General features: G+C 45.6%; 2 protein-coding genes across 32 annotated transcripts in view; both read right to left on the bottom strand.

The window, feature by feature from the left end:
• Positions 1-18,267, bottom strand: part of BTBD16 (BTB domain containing 16) — an 82,590-nt gene extending 64,323 nt beyond the window's left edge. For 2 of the 16 annotated variants that reach the window (XM_073019432.1, XM_073019427.1), the window contains exons 1-6: positions 17,423-18,262; positions 16,762-16,884; positions 16,437-16,550; positions 6,236-6,429; positions 4,554-4,869; positions 998-1,057 (exon numbers count right to left, since the gene is read on the bottom strand). In XM_073019432.1, coding sequence (XP_072875533.1) covers positions 998-1,009 — 12 coding nt within the window. In that variant the 5' untranslated portion in view covers positions 1,010-1,057; positions 4,554-4,869; positions 6,236-6,429; ... (1 more) ...; positions 16,762-16,884; positions 17,423-18,262. Of the gene's footprint in view, positions 1-997; positions 1,058-3,991; positions 4,095-4,553; positions 4,870-6,235; positions 6,430-16,436; positions 16,555-16,756; positions 16,885-17,422 lie in introns of all 16 variants that reach the window. The other 14 variants (XM_073019421.1, XM_073019428.1, XM_073019431.1 and 11 more) reach the window with 14 other exon arrangements.
• Positions 18,268-22,469: 4,202 nt separating this feature from the next.
• TACC2 (transforming acidic coiled-coil containing protein 2) overlaps positions 22,470-26,504 on the bottom strand; it is a 234,174-nt gene continuing 230,139 nt past the window's right edge. For all 16 annotated transcript variants that reach the window (XM_073019412.1, XM_038009634.2, XM_073019410.1 and 13 more), the window contains one exon: positions 22,470-23,010. In XM_073019412.1, coding sequence (XP_072875513.1) covers positions 22,945-23,010 — 66 coding nt within the window. In that variant the 3' untranslated portion in view covers positions 22,470-22,944. The remainder of the gene's footprint in view (positions 23,011-26,504) is intronic.

Raw genomic sequence — 26,504 nt, 5'->3', positions numbered from 1 at the left:
CTTTCACATAACATAATGTTTTCAAGGTTCATCCATGTATTGATACTTCATTCCTCTTTAAGGCTGAATAATATTCCATTGTGTGAATATTCCACATATTGCTTATTCCTTCATCAGTTGATGAACACTTGGGTTGTTTATACCTTTTGGCTATTGTGAAGTGTGCTGTGAGTATTCATGGACAAGTTTTTGTTTGAACACCTGTCTTTTTATTATTTTGGTTATATACCCAGGAGCAGAACTGCTGAGTCTTTGGGCAGGGGCTTTTACTTAGACATTTTCTTGAGGTTCCAGGAGAAATTCAGCAATTTACATAAAACAGAAGGACAATACCCAGCATGGATGTAAACCTTAGACTGAAGGCCCAAAGCAACCTAGCAAGGAAAAAAGCACCAGGAAGGACCCACAGGAATGGATGTCATTGATCCCAAGCCAACCAGGGCACCAATGGAGATGTGGCGAGACCATGGGCCATGGACTAGAGCATCTGAGTTCAAATCTTGTTATTGCTACTTTCTAGTTGTGTGACCTTGAGAATATGTAACATTCTGAGGCTGTCAGGTCTCATGTGTAAAATGGGAATAACGGGTGGTGGTGGTGACAGTAATGGTCATCATGACAATGATGGTGAGGATGGCGGTGGTGGGGATTGTGGGGATATCATCTTGTTTCCAATGTTGTAAAAAGTATAAAGTAGAATAAAGTTTGGGAAATATGCCTTAGTATAGTGCCTCGAAGGTGGTGGATGATTAAAAACTGTGGAATCTGAGTCTAGATATAGTGCTGCTGTCACGTGAGAAGTAAAACATCGCCAGCGCAGACCACAAGCCTGCTCTCTGGACGGCCCGCTGCCTGGACGCACTCTTTCCAGCCAAGTCAGCCAATAACGCTTGTCCTCAGTGGTGCAGGACCCAGCTCCTTGTGGAAATTTGTCAAAATGACCATAACCAAGTGCTTCTTCTCATCACCTACCTTCTTGAGAAACTGATCTACTTACCGTGTTCGACATTATTGTGAATGAAAGTGGAGATTACACAGGAGAGAAAAGATAAGCAACCTAGAAGACAAAAGAGGTAAAGGTGAAATTTTCCATACTTTTCAAAATATTATGGAGGAGATTGGCCTAAAGAATCTATATTTTGCCACAGGAACGATAATGAATAAGCCTTGAATGTGGGTTTTTTATCAATCAAGAGAATATCTTGTTTTTGCCGTTTTTTGTTTGTTAGTTTTTTTGTAAGCAGATGAGTAGACAGATAGATCTCTGCTGTTGTTCTGGGAAAGTGGCTCAGATCAAGCAAAACAGAAGATAATCCTCTGCCAAAGTGAGGAAGACCGAAAGATAGCTATAAGTAGGCTGATCACATAATTGATCATTCAGACCAGGGGACTAAAGGGATGATATTAATGATTAGGCCTAGACAATGGCTGTAGGCCAGGGCTGCCCTGGCGTCCTGTAGACTGATGGTCACCCTGGCTTACAGGTCATGAAAGAGGATGAGTGGAAGGACTTTCCAGCTATCTCTAAACATTATCAGGGCAGTTGGGTTACAAGCAACAGAAACCCATTTGATTACGGAGTTAGGGGGAGGTTAAGATAGATTGGAAGGATGGTGATGAGAGGAGGGTCTCATAGACTCAAAAGGAAACTGGAGAACTTTCTGGGAAAGAACAGGAAGCAGCTGCAGGGGCCTGGGTGGCACGCGCCAGCAGTTGGTGGCTGTTGTTGTCAGGTGCTGCCTCTAGCATGAGTCGGCTCTCCCACAGTCCATCTATGCAGGGTTCTGTTCAATCCAGATTCTCAGCAAGAGGCCCCAGCTGGCCTGGCTTAGCTCAGGGGCCCACTCTTTGGCCCCTGAGGGCAGACACCTTGACTAATTCTCCCAAGAAGAATGTGCACTGGTGACTGGGTAGTTCCCTAAAGCAACATCAGAGAAGAGAAGAAGTGGGCGAGCTGGTAAAACCAGCAGAAGCCATGGCACTTGATGACCAAGAACCTCAGTTGAGCTCCCCTTTGCTCCCCAAACAGCACTTCACCTGCATCACAGTCATGGCTATGTTCATCCATTCACCAACAAGCATTTCCTGTGCAGTCACCGTATGGAAAGAGGTGTTAGCCATTTCTGAGAGACAGCAGTGAGCAAAATGCACATGATCCTTATCTCATAGAATTTCCATTCCACTTGGGCAGACAGGCTTTTCTTTGCCTTTTAATTGCCTTAATTGGACTTTTTAATTGCAAAAGTATTAATAATATATGCTTGTTGTAACAAGCGAACTGATACAATGACAGGAAAGAAAAATTTAACATAGCTGCATAATACTACTTTTTCTATTTTTGAGACAGGGTCTTGCTCCGTTGCCCAGGCTGGAGTGCAGTGGTATGATAAAGGCTCACTGCAGCCTCAAATCTGCTGGGCTCAAGTGATTCTCCCACTTCAGCCTCCCCAGTAGCTGGGACTACAGGCGTCCACTACCACACCTGGCTAATTTTTTAATTTTTCTAGAGCCAGCATTGCCCAGACTGATCTATATTGCCCAGACTTGTCTTGAACTCCTGATATCAAGCAATCCTCCTTCCTTGGCCTCCCAGAGTACCAGGATTATAGGCATGAGCCACTGTGCCTGGCTCCATAATATTTCATACAGTGAATGCATCATTACTTATTAAAATATTCATCTGTCAAGTCATTGAGATTATTTCCTACATTTTATTCCCATAATAAGAACAATGGAAACAATATGCATACACATTATTATGGCAGTTTGCATACATGTGTGTATGCATATATCTATACATGTTACCTATATCTCGATCTGTATGTGTGTGTATGTGTATATCTTTGTGTTACTATTTTTATTTCTATGAAATAGTCTTCCAAGTGGTATAGTTATGTCAGAGATCTGTATCTTCAATTGAAATAGTTAATACCAATTCATTTGCCCCAAAATTGCAGCAATTAACATTCCTATCACCAATTTATAAGTGTTGTTGTTTTTTCACATCTCCAGTACTAGGTGCTATCATCATATTTATTTTTGCCAAGCTGGTGAGTGTCGGATGGTTTCAGATTCTTATTTTAATTTGAACTTTCCTGGCTACCAGTGGGGTTGAGCATTCTTTTATCTATTTATTGGCCCTTTAATTTTTCTTTTCTGAAAACTGCCTAATCATCGGCTTTCCGCATTTTTCTACTGGGTTACTGTAGTTTCCTGAGCATTTTTTAAGGAGTTCTCTATGTACTGGGGACACTAACATGGTGTCTGTCATACATGTTGCAGAAGTGTATCATTTGTCTTTTGACTTTGTTTATGGTAAACAAATTGTTTCATTAGGTATGAAAATATGTCGTTCGTGTGTGTGTGTGTGTGTGTGTGTGTGTGTGTGTGTGTGTATTTCCCTTGCCAATCTCTAATTTGAAAACATATCTGGGGGCCAGGCCCAGTGGCTCATGCCTGTAATCCCAGCACTTTGGGAGGCCGAGGCAGATGGATCACCTGAGGTCAGGAGTTCAAGACCAGCCTAACCAACACGATGAAACCTTGTCTCTACTAAAAATACAAAATTAGCTGGGCGTGGTGGCGCATGCCTGTAATCACAGCTACTTGGGAGGCTGAGGCAGGAGAATCACTTTAACTTGGGAGGTGGAGGTTGCAGTGAGCCAAACTCGCACCATTGCACTCCAGCCTGGGCAACAAGAGTGAAACTCTGTCTCAAGGAAAAAAAAAAAGAAAGAAAGAAAGAAAGAAAAAGAAACGTGTCTGGATATAAACGTGGCCCTGGTGTTTGTACCCACCTGCCGGTGTCCTCATTTGCTATTGCATCCATGTATGCATGTGTGTTAAGAGCATCTTTGTCTGTTCAAGTAGCTTTTGAGGTATACTTGGGTTTAGAGCAATGTGTGTTTTCCTTGATGGCTGAGTTTCCACCTTGCGTGAGGAGGCTTCTCCTACCTCAGGTAACACATACATGCTTTTCTGATCCTTTTACCTCACAGGAGCCAGGATGATGAACTCCTCAGCTTAAAACCCTTCACCAGCTTCCCACTGCCCCAGACATAGACCCCCGAATCCTCAACGTGGCCTAAAGGAATCTGAGAAGAGAGAAGAGGGTTCCATTCTGAAGCAGACCTGGTCAGCACAGAATAAACCCCACACAGGACTCGCTATGCCCACGGAGCACCGCTTCAGTTACAGACAGAGGGAGGCTGGGAATGGCACTCAGTGACCCAAAGCTCCTGCTTTCTTAGATCAATATCTAAGAACTTTTTTAGCTGATCTTCAAATCCAGGGACATCTCAACAGCCTGGAAATGTGTTCTTTTTTCATCCCACCAGGCCATCTGCCCCTTCATGTGTTTTGAGAGCCTGTGCCGAGGTCCCTGTGGGTGGGCAGGAGCTACCTACAATGGTCTCTTGGCTCCCAGACCCCTTCTGATTCCCCAAACTCCCTCCCTGCCAAGTAGACCAGAAGGACCCAAGTCTAAGCAGCACCTGTCCCTAAGACACCCTTCTTGGTCTCTGAAGTGGCTGAAAAGTACCCATCGTACTTACCGTTCTCAAGCCCTCTTGCCCACCACAGGCGTGTTCACAGCAGGAGCTTGCTGAGTGGAGGAACTCACATCACACTGGCCTCTGAGTTACAGGAGAGCTGGGGGCTGGGCGCCTTCTGAGCCTGAAGCCCGGGAGTGCTCATCACATCTGGGGCTCACCCTTTTCTTCTTATGGGCCAAAGTGCTTTGACAGGGGGAGCTTGCCTTTGGTTTCCTGGGTGGTTGTGAGCACCATGGCAACAGCAGGGAAGGTTCCAAGCACTTCCTGTTCCAGGGCTGGGTTTCAGTTCAGGCTGGGGCTGTGTCCAAGGCCCTGGCTGATGAGGAGAAGATATGAGTGATGGCATCTCAGAGACCAATGTGGGTGCCAAGTGCCTCCATTCCTGTTCCTCCTGGGGCAACCCAGGACAGAGCCTCAATGAGAGTCAACCCCCAAATCCTCAGGCTTCATCTGTAAAAGGAGGAGATTAGACTGGAAACTTCTCAGATCCCTCCCAGCTCTGGCATTCTGGGGTGCTCTATTTCTAGTGTTTTCTGGGTTCTGACAAAAATATTTCAATAAAAATTGAGGGTTCTGCATTATTAAAAGCTATGCCTAATGAGGTACTTTGTTGATTATGATTTTTAATGCTGCTTTCTCTGGGAACTAAGGACTGCCTAAAAGTCAAGGACAAGACCAAGAGCCTTCAAGCTGGCATCCAGAGTGAAGACGTTTGGGTTTTTCTGTTTGTTTTGTTTTGTTTTGAGATGGAGTCTCGCTCTATCGCTCAGGCTGGAGTGCAGTGGTGTGATCTTGGCTCACTGCAACCTCCGCCTCTTAGGTTCACTGGGTTCAAGAAATTCTCTTCCCTCAGCCTCCTGAATAGCTAGGATGACAGGTGCCCGCCACCACATCAGGCTAATTTTTGTATTTTTAGTAGAGTCGGGGTTTCACCATGTTGGCCAGGCTGGTCTCAAACTCCTCAGGTGATCCGCCCACCTCGACCTCCCAAAGTGCTGAGATTACAGGTGTGAGTCACCGCGCCCGGCCCTGAGTACAATCTTGCAGTGTCCTCAGCAACATGGCCTGTGAAGCCCATGACTTGAACTAGGGGATGGGGAGGTAGAGGCCACATGGGTCAGGGCCACATGGGTCACCATGGGTCCATCAGAGGCCTGGACCACCACCCCAGGGATCACAGAAATCCCTAGTTACAGTAACAGGAACCCAGAGACAGTACAGCCTGTAAGACCCGATGCCAGCCTCTCCTAGGTCACATACATCCTAAAGTAAAACAGGAAGGTAGCTGTGCTGTCTCCTGTGGCTGTGATCTAGAAACTATGAAATACTCTATGAATGGGAGGTGCCCCTAAATTTATCTCCCCCTCAGCCCTCAAATCCTGTGATTCTACCCCTCCCAACACCGTATTCTGCTTTGCAGAGAAGCTGATCACTGTGGAATGTTCTGTGAGTGGCTTACCCATCTCTGCATCCCCAGAGCCCAGCAACCAAACTTGGACTTTAGAAAGTGCTCTATAAACATCTCTAGAATTGGGTAATTGGATGTACTAGTCCGTAACCACCACTCTGCCTGTGCACATGCTTGAGTGCCACATGCATACGTGTGCACATGTGATTATGTATGCATAGGTATGTCTGCTTCTGTGTTTGGGTATGAACATGGCCCTGGTGTTTGTACCCACCTGCCTATGTCCTCATTTGCAATTGCATCCATGTATGCATGTGTGTTAAGAGCATCTTTTGGCTGTTCTAGTAGCTTCCAGAGGTGCACTTCAGCTTAGAGCAATGTCTCTTGGTTGTGCACTGGATTTCGGGTTTGGGAGCGAGATGACAGGAGGTTTCATGGTAGTATACAACTGATCCCAGCAACGGCCACCTGGTTGGGGAAACAGCTGATTGTCAGGTTTCTGGTGTTTAGTAGAAGCAGCAGCAGCTGGTGTTGCAGTCAGGATTTGAGGTGGGGTCCAAAGGAATCCACTGCTGCTCACCTCTCAGTGTAGCTTCTGGCGATCAGGAGGTAGGGAGGGACGTGCACAATAAGAAAACCGGTGGGAGAATAATGTAGGCGACAAGGGGCCAAAGACACTGGCATGTCTTGGGGAGGGGGGTTAGGAGCCCCAGTTCAGGGTCTGCCCACCATCCCTAGACCCTCAGGGCCAGCACCAGACAGGAAGCAGGCCTCTAACAGCTGCTGCAGGGGCCTCAGGAGCCAGAGGCAGAGGCTGCACTCCTGAGCCAGGTGTGGGCCTCTCTCAGGCTTGAAAAACAAACACTTGTTGTTAGTTTATTTTCCTGTTACAAATGCAATGCATTTATAGGCACAAATTCAGAGGCAAAAATTTTTAACAATAAAAATCATTTGGATTCCACAACCAAATTCAGCATCATTAATAGTACATCAACATTTTGTATGTATACACACATTTTTGACAATGCGGTCCTACTGTACTTACTCTTTAACCTGAGTTATTTGCTAAGTATTAGACATTTTCTTCTGCATTTTTGTGCATGACTGTTAATGGCAACACTGTGCTTTGTTTCTGTTTTTGGTTTTGGTTTTTTTGAGAAGTCTCACTCGTGTCCCCTAGGCTGAAGTGCAATGGTGCAATCTCGGCTCAATGCAACTTCCGCCTCCCGGGTTCAAGCATTTATCCTGCCTCAGCCTCCCCAGTAGCTGGGATTACAGGCGCCTGCCACCACACTCAGCTAATTTTTGTATTTTTAGTAGAGACGGGCTTTCACCATGGATGCTGTGCTTCTTGATGCAGAGGCAGATGGGGACTAGGGTAACCAGCCCCTTCTGCTGGACATGCGGCAGCTGGAGGTACAACCCACCCCTCAGGCTGAGCTCCCTCCTGGAGCAATGACAGAGGCTCATCTGGGCACCCACGCACGGGTATGCATACACAGCCGCTGCGCACCTTCTCTCTTCCCTGATCATTGTGTTGCTCTCCACTCCCCCTCAGGTCTGGTCCATGGCTTCCCTCCTAGCCCAGTGCCAAGAACATGGGGGCGGAGACGGGCTGAACAGAAGTCTGTGTACAAACAGACAGATTTCTTCCCTCTACACTGCTCCTTCCCCTCCACCCCAAACTTTTCCCTGCTAACTGTCCCTGGAATGTAGGGCCCCATGTAAGATTTCAATTAACAAGTTTGAAAGACATTACCCTGGACCAGTTTTATATCACATCTGCTCCATCATGGGCCAACCTAGGGATGCCCTCCAGGTATCACTTCTGGGGTGCAGTTGAGAGCGGGCTCCCTCTAGTGGCCACTCTGGGGAAGCGTCCCAGGATGCCACGCTCCCAGCAGTCCCCAGGCAGAATCCTGGCCTTGGCTGAATCCATCGCTTTCTGCAGGGTCCGGCTCAAGGATCCGAGGCCTTCAGCTCACCCCCAGAACTCTCAACATATACATCCCCCACAGATCTCCCAGGAGCTGAGCTATTGCCCAAAGTCAAAGACAGCAAATACAAATAAATGGAAATAGCCTCCAGCATGTTTCCCTGAGAGCTCTTTCCTGGGGGTGTCAGTAACTGAGCCCCTTGGGCCCAGCCTATGAAGCAGTCAATGAGCTGGAAATCCAAAGAGCAAAGGTCTTCAGTGACTCAGACATCAAACCTCACTGAGCACTGCCCTTAGCTGGAACCCCATTATGCCAAAATCTCCTATGTCACAGTTCCAGGGGGATTATGAAGGGAAATCCATCTTCTTCCTGCACACTTAGGCATGGGGAGCTCATTACTTTGCCAGAGAGCCCATTTCAGCCCACTCCATCCAGTCACCCATATGGAGAGGTGGTGGAGTACACTGAAAAGAACACCCAGTTCTGACCTGGTTCTGACTGGCTAGCTGTGCGACCCTAGACACATCCTTCACCTCTATTGAGAAAAAGAGAAAATCCGGAGCCTCAGGGGCCTGGAAGATGGAGATTCTGTGCCTGAGAGCCCCAGTGCACCCAGCCAGGATACAGGTTGCTCTGGGAGTGCTGCCTCCAGACCAGCCCCTGGTGGAGGCCTTGCATGAGCCAAAAGACAGACAGTACATGGCTGGGCACAGTGGCTCATACCTGTAATCCCAGCACTTTGGGAGGCTGAGGTGGGCAGATCGCCTGAGGTTGGGAGTTCGAGACGAGCCTGACCAACATGGAGAAACCCTGTCTCTACTGAAAATACAAAATTAGACAGGTGTGGTGGTGAGCACCTGTAATCCCAGCTATTCAGGAGGTTGAAGCAAGAGAACCGTTTGAACCCAGGAGGTGGAGGTAATCCCAGCACTTTGGGAGACTGAGGCAGGTGGATTTCTTGAGGTCAGGGGTTCAAGACCAGCCTGACCAACATGGTGAAACCCCGTCTCCACTAAAAATACAAAAATTAGCTGGGCGTGCTGACGTGCGCCTGTAATTCCAGCTACTCAGGAGACTGAGGCAGGAGAATCACTTGAACCCCGGAGGTAGAGGTTGTAGTGAGCCGAGATCATGCCATTGTACTCCAGCCTGGGTGACAGAGCCAGACTCTATCTCAAAAAGAAAGAAAGAACGAATAAGATTGGGTCAGAACTGGCCATGAACTTGCTGTGGAACCTTGAGGAAGTCCTCTCTTTGGCTCTGGCTTCCAATGTTCTCATCTGCCATAAAAAGTTCAGCTAAAACAACTCCTCTGCTCCATCCACTGTTGATCCTCTTTTCCAAGATGTTCTGGAGTGTGGTGATGCCAACGCAGCCGGCCCAGGGCTGCTTCCTTCACTCACTTAGACAAGGCCTGAGTGTCAAGATTGTATTGGGTGCTGGAGATAAAATGGGGACAAAGAGAAGGATGTGCACTACCTTCGCAGCCTCTGATGTTATTTGTGTAAAATTGTTCTTTAATACTGGACTTACATTTCTACATAACGTTTTTGTTATGATGTTTTTAAAGTAAATTTATTTTATCAAGGAAGTAACATATTTGGTATGCTGGTTTATTTGGAATATACATTAAAATAACTACATAACTTAAAAAAGGTCATACATGAGCTGCCCCTGAAAATCACCTTCCATGCCTGGGCACCTTACTTTTGGAGGTTTAACATCGGCACTGTAAGGCTCACAGTGTAGTCAAGTCAGTGAGCTGCGGGAATTCATAGGAGAGGCAATCAACCGCATTAACCTGCTTTGTCATTCTGACGCTTTGACATCTGGGGCCTTGCTCACTCTGGAGGGACTGCCCCTCCCAGGGCTAGCTATTAATAATTCCTGGAGTTAGTAAAGGACTCCTACAAGCATGCCTTTCATATACAAACCAATTAAGCTAGAGCCTATACCCCAACCACCTCCCTTATCAAGCTGTGAAACTCAGGGCTGCTATCCACTTGCCCTAATCACCCAGGGTCAAGTACTACCAGATGAGAGACAATCCCTATACCCCAGAACCCACTGAAATTATTCAAACTCACCCATTCTAAACCTGATTACACTGCCTCCCTCATTTCTTCCCATGGGATCCACAATAAAGGCTCTTGCCCATGTTTTCCCCTCACCCCTTGTGTCTCCTAACCTTAATGCTTCCTTGTGTGCCCTTGTGCCCAGTGGCAGGGTATGCCCCCTCCTCTTGAGAATTGTAACAAACTATTCAAAGGCAATTATCTCCTTATCTATTGGCCTCGCCATATCTCAATCATAACAAAATAATAATAAAACCTACATTTTTAAACACTGACCCAGGCCCAAGGGTTCAAGGAGGACTCCCTGGAGAAAGTGACATAACAGAATAGAAGTTAGCTGAAAGACAAAATGATGGGGACAAGGGTGAGTGTCCCAGGCAGAGAGAACAGCATGTGCTAGGCTGGAGTGGAGAAATAAGGAGCCACTGAAGGAATGGCCCATACAGTCTGACTGCAGTGCAGGGTGAGAATGGAGGAAGGAGGAAGGAAGAGGAGAAGTGGCTCAACATCCCAGGGCTCATAGAGGCCAAGGAGTCTGAGTTTTATGTAGTCCTATCTCTTTTGATCTCCAAGTTGGTTTTTCAAATAAACCCAAAAGACAGTCCATGAACTCTCCAGATTCTGCCATTGAGAGTCCAGCCCTGAGAGCGCAGAAGCCCTGCCCGGCTGGTCACCACCAATGTGGGGAGGTACCACTGGTCCACTGACCACCCAAGGGAAACAAACAAAGATGAGGAAGAACAAAGCCACTCCAATGCATCTAACAATGTACACCCTAGGTGAGCCCCACTGCGGCTTCTATCCACTGAACAAGCAGAATGCTTTCTATAGTCCACAAATGCAGTGAAGGAGTCAAGTCCAGACTTGAAGGCAGCACCACCAACTAGACTAAAGAATGGATGTAAGGGCCCACCACATGTGCTTGGGAGCATCCTCACCCCTGTACCTCATCTCCCCACCACCTTCTGCTTGGAATTCCTCATAAAGAAAACACTTCTCCAGGGATTGTAAAGGATGTGGGCCTTTCTATCATGAAGACCTGGGATTGAATCCTGGCTGCCTCATTTCCTGATTGACCTGAGCAAGTCTTCTAACTTCTCTGAGCCTCTTTCCTTCTTGAAAAATAGTTTTCATTCACTAAATCATTTCAAGACTAAAAAGAGATAGCACTAACCTGAGTGAGCCATTGTGGGTGCTCAAATGTTAATATCTTTCCTCCTTCCAACAATCCTTGCATACACACACTTTGACCCTGCCCATACACATCTCTACCCTGCTTTGTTCAATTTTTTCTAGTGAGAATATTGTGGAAAACAAAGAGGCTTTGTTCAGGATCTGGGCAAGATGGCAGAATAGGAAGCTCCTGATCTTATTCCCCGACAGGGAAACTAACTTGACGATATACAGCTCAAAAAGCCTTTTGAGATCCCAGAAATGAGTTAGAAGTTGTTGTACCCCCATGCAAGCTTAAAGTAAAGAATAACCACATTGAAACAGGCAAGAAAAACCATTTCATACAAAAACAAGATAGCCCTTCCCCAAAGCCAGCACACCTGGGTGCAATCTGGAGCAAAAACCTCATGACTTCTCCACTGGGAAAGAAAAAGAAGACTGGAATGTGCACTCAACATTTCAGCTTTTTGGCACAATGCCCACAGGACTAGTTTCTGTCTCATCTTACTTGGAGTAATGATGAGGAATTGGCATATTTTGGATGCCTGGGTGTCACTGAGAACAAAAGAGAGCTCAGTGTCTTGTCGCAGTCCCACAGAACCTGCAGCACTACCAACAGACATTAGAAGGAACAAGAGCCTACAAGCTCCTAAAAATAAACCAGCAAACCTTTCTATTTGGGAAGTTATACACACAAACCCAGAGAAGACACATCCTCAGAAAATGTTTGTGAGGTCGTCAGAATCACTGGCTGAACTGATTGGTAAAGGTTTTTCCCTGTAGGATGCTGGTCTATAAAGATGGGAGGAGAGACTGCTGTGATTGTTGTTTTTCAAATGAGCAAAAACACAGCAAAAAAATAAAATAAAAACAAAAGCTCAGAGCACATGAAACAGGAAAACATAATCCAATCAAATAAATGCCAAGCAAATAAATCAAATAAATCCAATCAAATAAATCCAAAAACTGCCCCTAAAAATGGAGATCTATGAGTTACCTGACAAGGAAATAAATATAATCATCTTAAAGCAGCTCAGTGTGCTATAAGAGAACAAAAAGAGACAACTGAACAAAATCACAAAAATAATGTATAAACAAAACAAAAATAGCAAAGAAATAGAAACTTAAAAAAAAAAACCAAAATGAAATTCTGGAACTGAAGAATACAATAACTGAAATTTTAAAAAATCAGTAGAGGGATTCAACAGCATACTTGATCAAACAAAAGTAAGAATCAGGGGAACTTGAAGAGATGTTATCTGAAATTATCAAGTCGGGGGGTGGGGGGCGGAAAGAAGCAATGAAGAAAAGTAAAGAAAATCTAAGAGACCCATGTACCCCATCAAGCAGACCAATACACATATTACAAGAGCTTCGGAAAGAGAAGAGAGAAAAGGGAAGAGAGCTTATTTGAAGAAATAGTAACTGAAAACTTCACAAATCCGAGGAAGAAAATGGACATCCACATTCAAGAAGCTTACAGGATTCCAACTAGACTAAACCCAAAGAGGCTCACACAAAGATATATCAAAATCAAACTGTTAAAACTAAAAGACAAAGAAAGAAGCATGGAACAACAAAAGAAAAGCAACTCATAATATACAAGAGAGCAATTATAAGATTTTCACAGATTTCTCAGCAGAAACATTATAGGCTAGAAGGGAGTGGAATGATATATTCAAAGTGCTGAAAGAAGAAAACTGCCAACCAAGAATACTATATCTGACAAAACTTTTTCTTTTTTTCAAAAATGAAGGTGAAATAAAGACCTTCCTAGATAAACCAAAACTGAAGAAGTTCATCACTACTAGACTTGTCTTACAAGAATTGCTAAGGGGAGTTTTCAAGTTAAAATGAAAAAACAATAGATAATATGAAAACAAATAAGAATAGAAAGCTCTCTAGTAAAACTAAATACATATACAAATTCAGAATCCTGTAATACTGTAATTGTTGTGTAAATCACTTAATTCTTGTACAGAATTTAGAAGATAAAAAGCTTAAAAATAACTATAACTAGAAAACTATGTTATGTTGGGCATGGTGATTCATGCCTGTAAACCCAGCACTTTGGGAGGCTCAGGCAGGAGGATTGCTTGAGCCCAGGAGTTTGAGACCAGCCTGAGCAACATAGTGAGATTTCATCTCTATAAAAAACAAACAAACAAAATTAGCCAGGCATGATGGCATGCACCTGTGGTCCCAGCTACTCAGCAGGCTGAGGTGGGAAGATCACTTGAGCCCCAGAGGTTGAGGCTGAGGTCCTCAGAATCACTGACTGAACTGATTGGTAAAGACGAGATTATGCCACTGCATTCCAGCCTGGGTGACAGAGCTCTTCCCACTCCCCACCCCCCGCAAAAAACCAAACCTATGTTAATGGTTACAAAATATGAAAAGATATAATTTGTGATACTGAGGGCATCTAACTTGAAAAGGAGGAAGTATAATTATCTCTGTTCATAGATAACATGAACTTATATTTAGAAAACTAAAGATTCCAAAGATGCTGATAGAACTAATAAATGAATTCAGTAAAGTTGCAGGCTACAAAATCAACACAAAAAAACCAGTTGCATTTCCATGCAATAACAGTGAACAATTAAATAGAAAACTAAAACAACAATCCCACCTATGATGGCATCAAAATAAACTTAACCAAAGAGAAAGACTTGTACACTAAATACTCCAAAACATTGCTGAGAGAATTTAAAGAAGACAAAAATAAATGGAAAGAAAACCCACTTCATGGATTGGAAAACTTAATAACATTAAAAGTAACCTGCAGATTTAATGCAATCCTATCAAAATCCCAAAGGCATATTTTGCAGAAATAGAAAAAAAGAATCAGGCCAGGCGCGGTGGCTCACGCCTGTAATCCCAGTACTTTGGGAGGCCGAGGCGGGCAGATCACAAAGTTAGGAGATCGAGACCATCCTGGCTAACACAGTGAAACCCCATCTCTACTAAAAACACAAAAAATTAGCTGGGCTTGGTGGCGGGCACCTGTAGTTCCAGCTACTCAGGAGGCTGAGGCAGAATGGTGTGCCCCGGGAGGCGGAGCTTGCAGTGAGCCAAGATCGTGCTACTGCACTCTGGCCTGGGCAACAGAGCAAGGCCCTGTCTCCAAAACAAAAAAAAAACAAGAAACTTAAAATTCATATGGTATCTCAAAGGACTCCAAGTAGCCAAAACAATCTTGAGAAGGAAAAACAAAACTGGAGGCCTTACCCTTCCTGATTTCAAAGCATATTACAAAGCTATAGTAATCAAAACAGTATGGTACTAGCATAAAGATAGACATATAGGTCAATGGAACAGAACAGAGTGCCCCAAAATAAAACTACACATATATGGTCAAATCATCTTTAACAAAGGTGCCAAGGCTACAAAATGGAGAAACAAATGGTGTTTGAAAAATTGGATATCTACATGCCAAAAATGAAGTTGGACCCTTACTTTACACTATATACAAAAATTAACTCAAAATGGATTAAAAACCTAAATATATAAAACCTGAAAACTATGAAACTCCTAGAAAAAACATAGGGAAAAACTTTTCTTTCCTTTTGTTTTTTTTTTGAGACAGGGTCTCTGTAACTCAGGCTGGAGAACAGTGATGTGATCATAACTCACTGCAGCCTCAAACTCCTGGATTCAAGCAATCCTACTGCTTCAGCCTCCTGAGTTGCTAGGACTACATGTGCACACCACCACACCCTGATAATTTTAAATTTTTTTTTAGAGACAAGGTTTTGCTATGTTGCTCAGGCTGGGAAAAACTTCAGGCCAGGCACAGTGGTTCACGTCTGTAATCCCAGCACTTTAAGAGGCCAAGGTGGGCTGATCACCTGAGGTCAGGAGTTTGAGACCAGCCTGGCCAACATGACAAAACTCCGTCTCTATAAAAATACAAAAATTAGCCAGGCATGGTGGCAGGTGCCTGTAATCCCTGCTACTTGGGAAGCTGAGGTAGGAGAATTGCTTGAACCCAGGAGGAAGAGCTTGCAGTGAGCCAAGATCGTGCCACTGCACTCCAGCCTGGGTGACAAAAGTGAGACTCCAACTCAAAAAAAAAAAAAAAAAAAACCGTAAAACTTCATTACATTTGAATGGCAATGATGTCTTGGATGTGATGCCAAAAGGACAGATAACAAAATCAAGAACAGACAAATGACACTACATCAAACTTTAAAACTTTTGCACTGCAAAAGAGACAACCAATAGGGTAAAAAGGTAATGCATAGAATGGCAGAAAACATTTACAAACAAAGTTTTAATAAGGATATGTACTCCTGATTAGGAGTTAATATCCAGAATATATAAAGAACTCCTATGACTTAACAATAACAAAACAAATAACCTGATTTTAAACTCAGCAAAGGACCTGGATAGACACTTCTCCAAAGAAATACAAATGGCCAAGCAGCATGTGAAAAGATGCTCAATAACCTGAATCATCAGGAAAATACAAATCCAAATTACAATAAGCTATTACCACACACCTGTTAGGGTGGCCACTATCAAAACAAACCAACAGAGAATAAGTGTTGGTGAGGATGTTGAAAAACTGGAATCCTTGTGCACTCTTGGTGGGGATATAAAATAGTGCAGTTGCTATGGAAAACAGTATGGAGGTTCCTCAAAAAATTAAAAATAGAACTAGCAGATAATCCAACAACCCTGCTTCTGGGTATACATCCAAAAGTACTGAAACCGGGATCTTGAAGAGATATTTACATTCTCATGTTCATTGCAGCATTATTCATAACAGCTAAGCAGTAGAAGCAACCCAAATGTCCACTGATGGATGACTGGATATAGAAAATACAGTGTATACATACAATGGAATACTATTCAGCCTTTAAAAAGAAGGAAAGTCTGTCATATGCTTCCACATGGATGAACCTTGAGGACATTTTGTTAAGCAAAATAAAGTCAGTCCCAAAATGATAAATATTGTCTGATTCCACTTAACGTGAAGGATCTAGTGTAGTCAAACTGTTAGAAGCAGAAAGTAGAATGGTGGTTGGTTGTGGGGAGAGAAAAAGGGGGTTGTTCAATGCATAGAGAATTGTGGCTTTGTAAGATGATAAAGTTCTAGAGATCTGTTGCATGATAATGTGCACTTAGGGTAAGGTACAGTGGCTCACGCCTATAATCCCACCACTTTGGGAGGCCAAGGCGGGAGGATTGCTTGAGGCCAGGAGTTTGAGGCCAGCCCTGGCAACATAGCGAGACCCTGTCTCTACAAAAAATAAAAGATTTAGCTCGACATTTTGGCACAGACCTGTAGTCCCAGCTACTCAGGAAGCTGAAGTGGGAGGATCACTTGAGCCCAGGAGGTCGAGGTTGCAGGGAGCCCTGATGGTGCCACTGCACTCCAGAGTGGTAAAGCAAGACCCTTTCTCAAAAAAACAAAAAAAAACAAAAAAAACAAAACATGTAGTTAATCCTGTACTGTACACTTAAAAACAGTTAAAATGGTAAATTTTATGTTTAACCTTAATAAAAAAAAGAGACAATGTTAGAAGAAACAGTAATTTGAAATGTTGAAATTCACATTTCAAAAAAAAAAAAAAAAAAAAAAAGAGGAAGAAATCTCAGCACCTTACCAGGGCCAAGGAGTAGATGAAAGGAGCAATTACCAGCGAGCCAGGCAGTTCTTGCTGTCCCCGTCGCCTCCCTCGCCTGTCCCATGCACAGCACTGATGGCTTCTCTCTCCCAGGTCAGCAGCCTGGAATGGGGAGGTGTCTACAGGGGGATGTTCCCTGGCGTGGCCCTTGGGCCCCTCAGATCTTACACCCAAGGGGCTGAGAAAAGGAATCCCCAAGACCCCCTGGTCCCGGCCCTGCCGTCCTCAGTGCCCTCCCCCGTCTTTCCTAGCTCCCTCTCCACTCATACCCACTCCCCGTCCTCACAAGGTAATCAAGGTAATCTTCGTATCACAACTAAGCTACCTTTAATTTGAGAGCCCCGAGGAAATGCTGAGCCAAGAAAAAAAAAGTTAGAAGCTCAAGATTTCAGCTGACTTAGCAAACCAAAGTTCCTAAGAATGCTGAGAATCCCAAAGCTGCTGGGGCACGGCGGGGAGGGGGATGCCTCGAATGGGGTCAGGTGCCTGCCCTTGAGCTCCCACTCAGCAAAGCAAAATAATATAAACAGTTCTCAGCTGCCATCCCGAGGGTGAACACGTGCATGAGAGAAAATAAGTGCGGGGGGCGGGGGGGAAAGCGACTCATCCGAGCCCATGTGGGTCTTGGGGCCAGACACACCTCACAATGGCCTTGAGGTTAAGTAGGAATCCTCACCGTGGGCCCAGAGACAGCGTGACCTATCCCGGTCACAGTTAGAAGGTGGCGGAACTGAGATCCTGCAGCCCAATCCTTCACCAGGGGCTGGTGCAGCCTCTGCGGTGAGCTTTCCCCTCCACCTTCCAGTCCGATCGCCCACGGGGGAGTGGCGAAGAGAGCGCAGTCATCACCCCAGCCCTCTCTCGTGGGGGCCTCCCCCATCTCATATCCCTGCGCACCTTGACACAGCCCTTTAGGGTTTCAAAAGAGAAACCAGTTGAATAGAAACACACACGGCTCGGGCCCCCTGCAAAGCGTGCTAACAAGACGGGTGAGCTGATGCACGCCACTTCCTGGAGCATCCCAGGAACGGAGCCGCAGCCTGAGTGATGCTGGGGCAGCGAGGCAGCTAAGCAAGGAGGTGGGCCCGAGGCCAAGCCTGGGATTCTGGGATTTAGTTTTCCATTCGTTTGTGTGGGCTATAATTGCACACAGTGCAAGCCTGATCCAACCTCCACGTTTCCATCCACAAAGGCACCTACATGCAGCCCCTGGGTAGGAGGAGGACTGAGGCAAACCCCCTCTCCCGATGGAGGAATCTATAGCTTGGCCCCTGCCCCCAGGACATGAGGCAGGCCTGGCCAAACCCTTCGGGGCCAAGAGAGCTGGCCTACTTCTCCGGAGTCCCAGGCCACAAAGGCCCTTACCACTTCTTTGCCAAGTCCCTATAATCTTCATTGCCATGATCATCTCCGCCATTGATTAAGCTTTACCATGTGCCCAGCAGGTGGGATCATCTTCTCTAACCTTCTTAGTAGTTGCACAGAATGGGCATTGTCAGACCCATGACATCGGTCTCCAGCTACAGGAATGATCCATTATATTCTGGGGCCCTCCCTTCTCAGCCTGAGTCACTCTTATCCCGAGAGACATAAGCTCTGTTAAGACACGATTCTGCAGGGGAAGTGACTGCTTCCCTGAGTTGATCTGCTCTGGGCACTGTAATTTTGATGGCAGCCAGGCAGGGTCTGTTTAGTTCAGACACTTACCTGTAACAGCAAATAGAAATGTTCTTTCACTGGAGGTTTGTAGACAGCACAACAAATTAGTTGAGAACAAGTGGAATCACAGCATGGAGGGAAAACAATAAACATTTTCTCATAGTTATACTATTTACTCCAACTACTATTCTGGATGTCTCTTCCCTCCTCCTCACTAGGCTGGGCTGACAGGCAGAAAGAGTGCAGCCCAGGGGCTGGATCACACACCCCAAAATGTACAGACTACTGAGAGGGGAGGGAAAGGGCCACCTATCAGTACAACCTTAGAGGAAGGCTATTTGGCAATGAGCTTCCCAAACTTAAAAATGTGCAAACCCTTTGAGAAAGAGAAAAGCGGCCCCTGGTATCCAGGGGCTGACCTGGCACTCAGAGCTGGGCTGAGGCCGTAAACCATTTCACAAAACATCAGCACCACACAGGCCACTTGGACTGCAGTGAATTCAAAAACAAAAACCAGCCCACTCCGCAAATGTCTGCAGCCACACTGGACATCATCCAAACCACAAAAAAGGACCAACTCTCTCTCAATTCTGGCTAATATGCATGACTGTTGCTTCTCTACCACTTGCAGCTTTCTCTTCCTCTAGTCCTCTCTTCTTGTAGGTCAGATTTATCGAGGCACCTAGTCTTAGAATTGCCAGACCAAAGCCTAGCTTCCTAAAATCCTCCCTGGAGTGACTAACCCAAGTCCGAATCCTTTGCCTGCAGCCTTCCGAAGACCCTCCAACTGAGATGCTCAGGGCTTCCTCTGGCGTGTGCCTGGCTCACTTTTGTAACGAGCAATAAACCCAACTTGCTCAGCCACTGGTCCCAGTGGTCTCTGGCTGGAGTGCAGTGACATCTTTAACCCAGGTGATCCACTCTTAGGAATTTGACCTAAAGAATACTTACATTCACAAATATATGTAAGGACACTGATGTGGCATGCATAATGATACAAAAACATGGACACAATATAAATGCTCATCAGTACGGGGGGGAGGGTTGGTTAAACACATTTTGGGACATGGAATGCTATGCAGCCTTCAAAATGATGAAGAACTCTATTTATTGATATAAAAAGTTTACCATAACATGATGGTCACATTACAGTATTAGGTGAAAAAAAGTTTCCAAAACTGTATGCAGGATCACCACAGGTGGCTGCACAGGCTGGTACTGGGTGGCACTTCTAAAAATACAAACAGGCCGGATGCGGTGGCTCACGCCTGTAATCCCAGCACTTTGGGAGGCCAAGGCGGGCAGATCACGAGGTCAGGACATCGACACCATCCTGGCTAACACAGTGAAACCCCGTCTCTACTAAAAATACAAAAAAATTACCCAGGCATGATGTTGGGCACCTGTAGTCCCAGCTACTTGGGAGCCTGAGACGGGAGGTTGGTGTGAACCCGGGAGGCGGAGCTTGCAGTGAGCCGAGATCGCACCACTGCACTCCAGCCTGGGCGACAGAGCAAGACTCCGTCTCAAAAAAAAAAAAAAAAAAAAAAATGCAAACAACAAATATTTTATAGATGGAGAAAAAGGCCATAAAATGTACAAACATTAACAGTTTCTTGGTTTGGGGGCTATAAGGTTTTTTTCTTACCTGTTTTCTAATCTTTTTCACAATGGAAATGTTTTACTTAATGAGAAGTAAGTTTCCAAGAGATATAAGCTGGGCATTTCTGAGAATGTAGTCGAGGTCAGAATCTGGAGTGAGGCCAGAGCAGGGGTTTGGCCTAGAGAAGCGAGTACCTGGGTAAGGGGTCCTGGCTGGGCCCTGGAACATGCTGTGACCAGGAGGCTGGACCAAGCAAAGGATGCTGGCAGTGGGAAAGAGGTAGTCCCCTGCCTTGGCTTAGGGTGCCTGGCAGGTGAGGGTCTCAGTGGCACCAGAGGCAGGCTCTGCTGGATGGATTGCGAAAGTGTAGCAGAAAGAAAACAAAGGACCTCAGAGCACAAAAGACACCATGCACCTCCCCACCCCCAGAGCAGCCTGCCAGGCCAACAGCACGTGTGCGGTCCTCTCTCCTTGGAGCTGTCTGACACAGCCGAACTTCATCCACCTTGTAAATCACAGAAAACACTCCCCACCCTGTCCCCAAAAAGCTGAGGCTGCCTAAGGCCTGTCCTGTTATGGGTGGGGGCTGTCCTACTGTGAGAGGAGTAGCCTGTAGCGACCGTGCCGAGGCAGAGAGACAGTCGAGCTCTGGGCCATCAGGGGCTCTCGTCTGCCTTCCAAGTTTACAGCCCACACCACACATCCCATTGACACACTTGTAACTGAAAAGACATGTCTACATCCTAATCCCTCCTACCTGTGAATACGATCTTATTTGGAAACACGGTCTTTGCAGATGTAACTGAGGATCTTGAGATGAGATCATCTTTGATTGGGGATGGCCTAAATCCAATGCTGGTGTTCTTATAAGAAAGGAGGGAAATCTCAAACACAGCAAGAAGGTCACGTGAAGACAGAGGCGGAGATTGGGGTGCTGCAGCTACACACCAAGGGACACCAAGGAGAGCCAGCAGCCACCAGTTGCTGGAAGAGGAATGGGACAGATTCCCACAGAGCCTCTTGGGGGAACTAACCCCACTGACACTTTGATTTTGGGCTTCTGGCTTCCAGAACTGAGAATAAATTTTGCTGTTTGAAGCTGCAGATGTTTGCAGTGATTTGTTAATGGTAGCCCTTAGGAAATGATTGCACTTTTTTTTTTTGAATTATAAGTTCTAGGGTACATGTGCGTAACGTGCAGGTTTGTTACATATGTATCCATGTGCCACGTTGGTGTGCTGCACCCATTAACTTGTCATTTACATTAGGTATATATCCTAATGTTATCCCTCCCCCCTCCCCACAATAGGCCCCGATGTGTGATGTTCCCCTTCCTGTGTCCAAGTGATCTCATTGTTCAAATCCCACCTATGAGTGAGAACATGTGGTGTTTGGTTTTCTGTTCTTGCGATAGTTTGCTGAGAATGATGGTTTCCAGCTGCATCCATGTCCCTACAAAGGATATGAACTCATCCTTTTTTATGGCTGCATAGTATTCCATGGTGTATATGTGCCACATTTTCTTAATCCAGTCTGTCACTGATGGACATTTGGGTTGATTCCAAGTCTTTGCTATCATGAATACAGCTGCAATAAACATACGTGTGCATGTGTCTTTACAGCAGCATGATTTATAATCCTTCGGGTATACCCCCAGTAATGGGATGGCTGGGTCAAATGGTATTTCTAGTTCTAGATCCTTGAGGAATCGCCACACTGTTTTCCACAATGGTTGAACTAGTTTACAGTCCCACCAACAGTGTAAAAGTGTTCCTATTTCTCCACATCCTCTCCAGCACCTGTTGTTTCCTGACTTTTTAATGATTGCCATTCTAACTGGTTTGAGATGGTATCTCATTGCGGTTTTGATTTGCATTTCTCTGATGGCGAGATGATCGCACCTTTCTACCCACTAACTCCCCTCATCCACCCAGCCTTCAACCTGGAGCAATGAAGCGATCTAAGGCCAGGCACACTGCTAGTTTAATCTTCAAAGTGGCCTAATTACCTGCTGCCCATTGGCAATTGCTCACCCTTTTCCCAATCCTTTCTTTAGATGGGAATGGGGGTTTCAGGATTGACCTTCACACACCAAAGGATTGAACAGAAAGAGTGGCATTCTGTTACTTCCTTGACTCAATAAAAGGAAATAGATTTGCTTCCTCAAGTCAAAGAGGTTTTGTAAAAACCAAATCTCAGCTAGTCCAATGCATTCACTTAGTTATTTCAGTAGCAAGTCAGTATTTCTCATTAGCTTCATCCTACAAATGCAGCCACGATAAGAAAGGAAATGTTATTTAAGTCTATGGACAAAGAAATGAACCCAGACAGAGAAGAGCACGAAGCCAAATCTGATATTTGACAAAGGTGAGAAAAGACTCAACCCTTCCCAGAAAATAAATTCGAGACATTTATTGCCAAGATCCAAAGAAAAAAATTTATTTACAATAGAGAATTTTATTTGAAACATGCATTTCTTGTGTTTTAAAAAACAAATCAGCAAATGCAGATCAAGTTTACACTCCTTAAGGCAAGAGTCCCTATGCACGCTGTACATGTTCATATTAAATCCAAAAGCTGCTCACCCTGGGAACTTGTGTACAAAGGGCAAGGCCAAGGTCAGCAATGTGTCTTTTATTAGAGAATCAGACAATCTCCCTGATACAGGAACTCTGAGGTCAACTTGCTATGAATTATACTAGGAAAATGCAAACCAATAGCAAGAGATTCTGATAGTCTCCTTAGTACTGCATACAATCAAATCAACTTTATTTAGAAAGGAAATACAGTAGTGCATACAAAAAAGTGAACACAGAACCTGTCCATGGAACTGGAGGAACAGCAGTGTGCCGACGGTCATATTGCACGCAACAGTTAAGTCCAAAACATTCGGTTCAGAGTTAGCTCTTCCCCATTTTGGCAATCAGTTCATCACAAATCTTGGTGAGTTCTTCTATTTCTTTATTCTGCAAGTGTAGACAAGAAAGAAGTTGCTGATGTTTGAAATCTGGCCAATCAGAATGCTCATGGGGCTTTTTGGGGAGATGGGGGTCCACCAGGCCCCCTTGGTCCCACTGAAGTTATCTAAAGCAGTGAGACAAATGACTTGGAGCCAAATGATCCAAGTATACATCCCGGCTCTAGCTGTGTGGTCTTCCACAAGTTACACAACCTCTCTGAGCCTTGGTGTCTTTAACTCTAGAACGTAGGTGATAACATGTTTCTTTCTGAGAAGTAAATGAGGTGATAAATGTACAGTTTCCTGGCAGTGACCAGCACAGAGTGAAGGACTAACTAGTCTGGTTCATTTCCCTTTATCTGCCTATGAAGGAAGTGATCTGAGGTGAGGAGGTCGGGGGTAAAGCCCTCCGTGGTTTGAGACACAGCGTAAGGAGGGTTACGCAGTTCTGCGTGAATGGGACCGCTTGCATTGCTCAGAGGCACGCCAAATAGGTGGTACTGGGGCTACAGGCTCAGCACGAGGGGTGGGGGCAGATGCAAGCTGGCTTTACGGTGATGCTCCCACCACACCTTGCCTGTCTAATCAAGGGAACCAACCACAGATTTGTCTAGCACAGATGATCCTACACTGTCCATCTTCTCAGAAAGTGAAGGGATCCAGCGGGACGATCCCTCCATCACGGACGGTGTGGCTTTGCTTTCAGATAGGTTACATGCTGGCTCTGATGCTGATCAAGTTCAACAGCACAGGCCAGGCGCGGTGGCTCACACCTGTAATCCCAGCACTTTGGGAGGCCAAGGCGGGAAGATCATAAGGTCAGGAGATTGATACCATCCTGGCTAACACGGGTCTTTAGAAACCCCATCTCTACTAAAAACACAAAAGATTAGCCAGGCATGGTGGCGGGCACCTGTAGTCCCAGCTACTTGGGAGGCTGAGGCAGGGGAATGGTGGGAATCCGGGAGGTGGAGCTTGCAGTGAGCCGAGATCATGCCACTGCACTCCAGCCTGGGTGACAGAGTGAGACTCCGTTTCAAAAATAAAAATAAAAAAATAAAGTTCAACAGCACAACCGATCTCCAATGGCCTTCTCCAGGGGGGCTGAATCGCTCCAGCATACTGGGGATGTTTTGCAGCCCGCTTTTCCTTGAGATTCCCGTGGAAGGTGAGTCTCCACCAAAAGCCTGTGCCTGAGGCTGTGCAGAGCCCTTCCCTGAAAACCTCAGAACTCCTGAGATATGTTCCAGCCCAGACCCACAGGCCCTCTGTTCCTAGAACTCCTGGTGTCACTCATCATTGTGTCAGTGCTGGGGAAACAGTGGCTTTCCTCAGTGGAGGGGAAGTCACAGTCCTTCCAGCAGCAGTCCCTGCTGTGGGAGAAGCCTGCCTCGAACATAACCCCGGCCCACCTCCTGGCTCGAATTTGCATCTGAGGTCAACAACTCAAGAGAGGCGCTGAAAGGCCAGCTGGACAATGGGGCTCTGAATGGGGTACAGCACTGACCACTCATCTTAAAATTACTATTATTGGCCGGGCACGGTGGCTCACGCCTGCAATCCCAGCACTTTGGGAGGCCAAGGCAGGTGGATTACCTGAGGTCAGGAGTTCAAGACCAGCCTAGCCAACATGGTGAAACCCTGTCACTACTAAAAATACAAAAAATTAGCTGAGTGTAGTGGCACACACCTGTAATCCCAGCTACTAAGGAAGCTGAGGCAGGAGAATTGCTTGAACTTGGGAGGTGGAGGTTGCAGTGAGCCGAGATCGTGCCACTGCACTCCAGCCTAGGTAACAGAGACAGACTTCATCTCAAAAGAAAAAAAAGAACTACTATCATTGCCACTATGGCCCCTGCTGGGGCTGCTATCGGTGATTCGCCATCTCCTTGGAGTGCTCACCGCGTGCTGATCACCATGCTAAACACACCCCAGGGACTCTGGCCTCCCCTGCTTCCCTCAACAGTGCCTTCAAGGAAGCCAGTACTATCCTCATTTTTCAGTGAGGAAATGGAGGCTCAGAGAAGTTAGGGTTGTGTATAAGGTCACACAGCCAGTCAGATGTGGCACGCCTGGAACACAAATTCAGGTTGACCCAGTTCCTATATGGCTTTGCCATTATAATTGTTAAACATCATGTACAGTGACTGATGGCTGAGAGGCATCGGCAGACCCGTTAGAAAGTGATTTCTGGAGGTTTTCCAGGCTCTCTCTTGGCATCATCAGCCACCACTAAGCAAACTGCCCCAGCATAAAGCTCAGCTCATGGAGCAAAAGCCTTTACAAAGCGCTGATGGGGTGAAATGCCCAGCGCCTCCATGCAAGAACTGCCTGGGCGGACCATGTTTCTGAATCTCTTTAAGACGGGACTGTCCCCTACACATCACTTAGGTCTTTCAGGGAAGAACCTGTGTGATTCATTCATTCCTCTCAAAGTTTAGTTTAAGATAATGCAATTTAAACACAGGAAACGGGGGAACCATCTCAAACACACACATTGCTACATTTCTCACCAAGAGACATTTTATGTTCAACTGCTGCAATAGCCACAATGACTGTGACGTACGGTTTTTATTTCTTTATTTTAGAGACGGGGTCTTGCACTGTTGCCCAGGCTGCAATGCAGTTGGCTACTTACAGGCACAATCACAGCGCGCTGCAGCCTCGAACTTCTGGGCTCCAGCAGTCCTCCCACTGGACTCCCACTACTCCAGGAGTCCTCCCAGCCTCCCAAGTAGCTGGGACCACAGGCACATGCCAACACGCCCAGCTTCTAATATGATCTTCATTTTAATGAAACATTCCATTTTTCAAGTCACCAAATATGCCACACATGGATTATCAACATACAATGAATAAAAAATGCACACTCAACACTAAAACCATAATGATGCTCAATAAATACTGGGCGTGTTCTCACTCATAGGTGGGAATTGAGCAATGAGGTCACTTGGACACAGGAAGGGGAACATCACATACCGGGGCCTATTGTGGGGAGGGGGGAGGGGGGAGGGACTTGGACACAGGAAGGGGAACATCACACACCGGGGCCTATTGTGGGGAGGGGGGAGGGGGGAGGGATAGCATTAGGAGATATACCTAATGTAAATGACGAGTTAATGGGTGCAGCTCACCAACATGGCACATGGATACATATGTAACAAACCAGCACGTTGTGCACATGTACCCTAGAACTTAAAGTATAAGAAAAAATATATACATAAATAAATAAAAACATAAATAAATAAATACTGGGTAAGTGAGCAAAAACTCGCACTTGACAGTTGTGACCACACATCTCGTTCTGACTATACTGCTAAGAGCAATCATCAGAGCCTACAAAACAGAGGTAGTTGAATATATGCATATTCCAGACTATTTTTTAAATGCAATTTTGATATTAAACTGTCTATTAGCCATCTGTCTTTTTCATCCTAAGAAGAAAGGTAAAGAATTAAATTAATGTCACACCTATAATCCCAACACTTTGGGAGGCCGAGA

The sequence above is a fragment of the Chlorocebus sabaeus genome, chromosome 9 (assembly GCF_047675955.1).
Source record: "Chlorocebus sabaeus isolate Y175 chromosome 9, mChlSab1.0.hap1, whole genome shotgun sequence".
NCBI lineage: Eukaryota > Metazoa > Chordata > Mammalia > Primates > Cercopithecidae > Chlorocebus > Chlorocebus sabaeus.
This window is presented reverse-complemented; position numbering and strand designations above follow the sequence as displayed.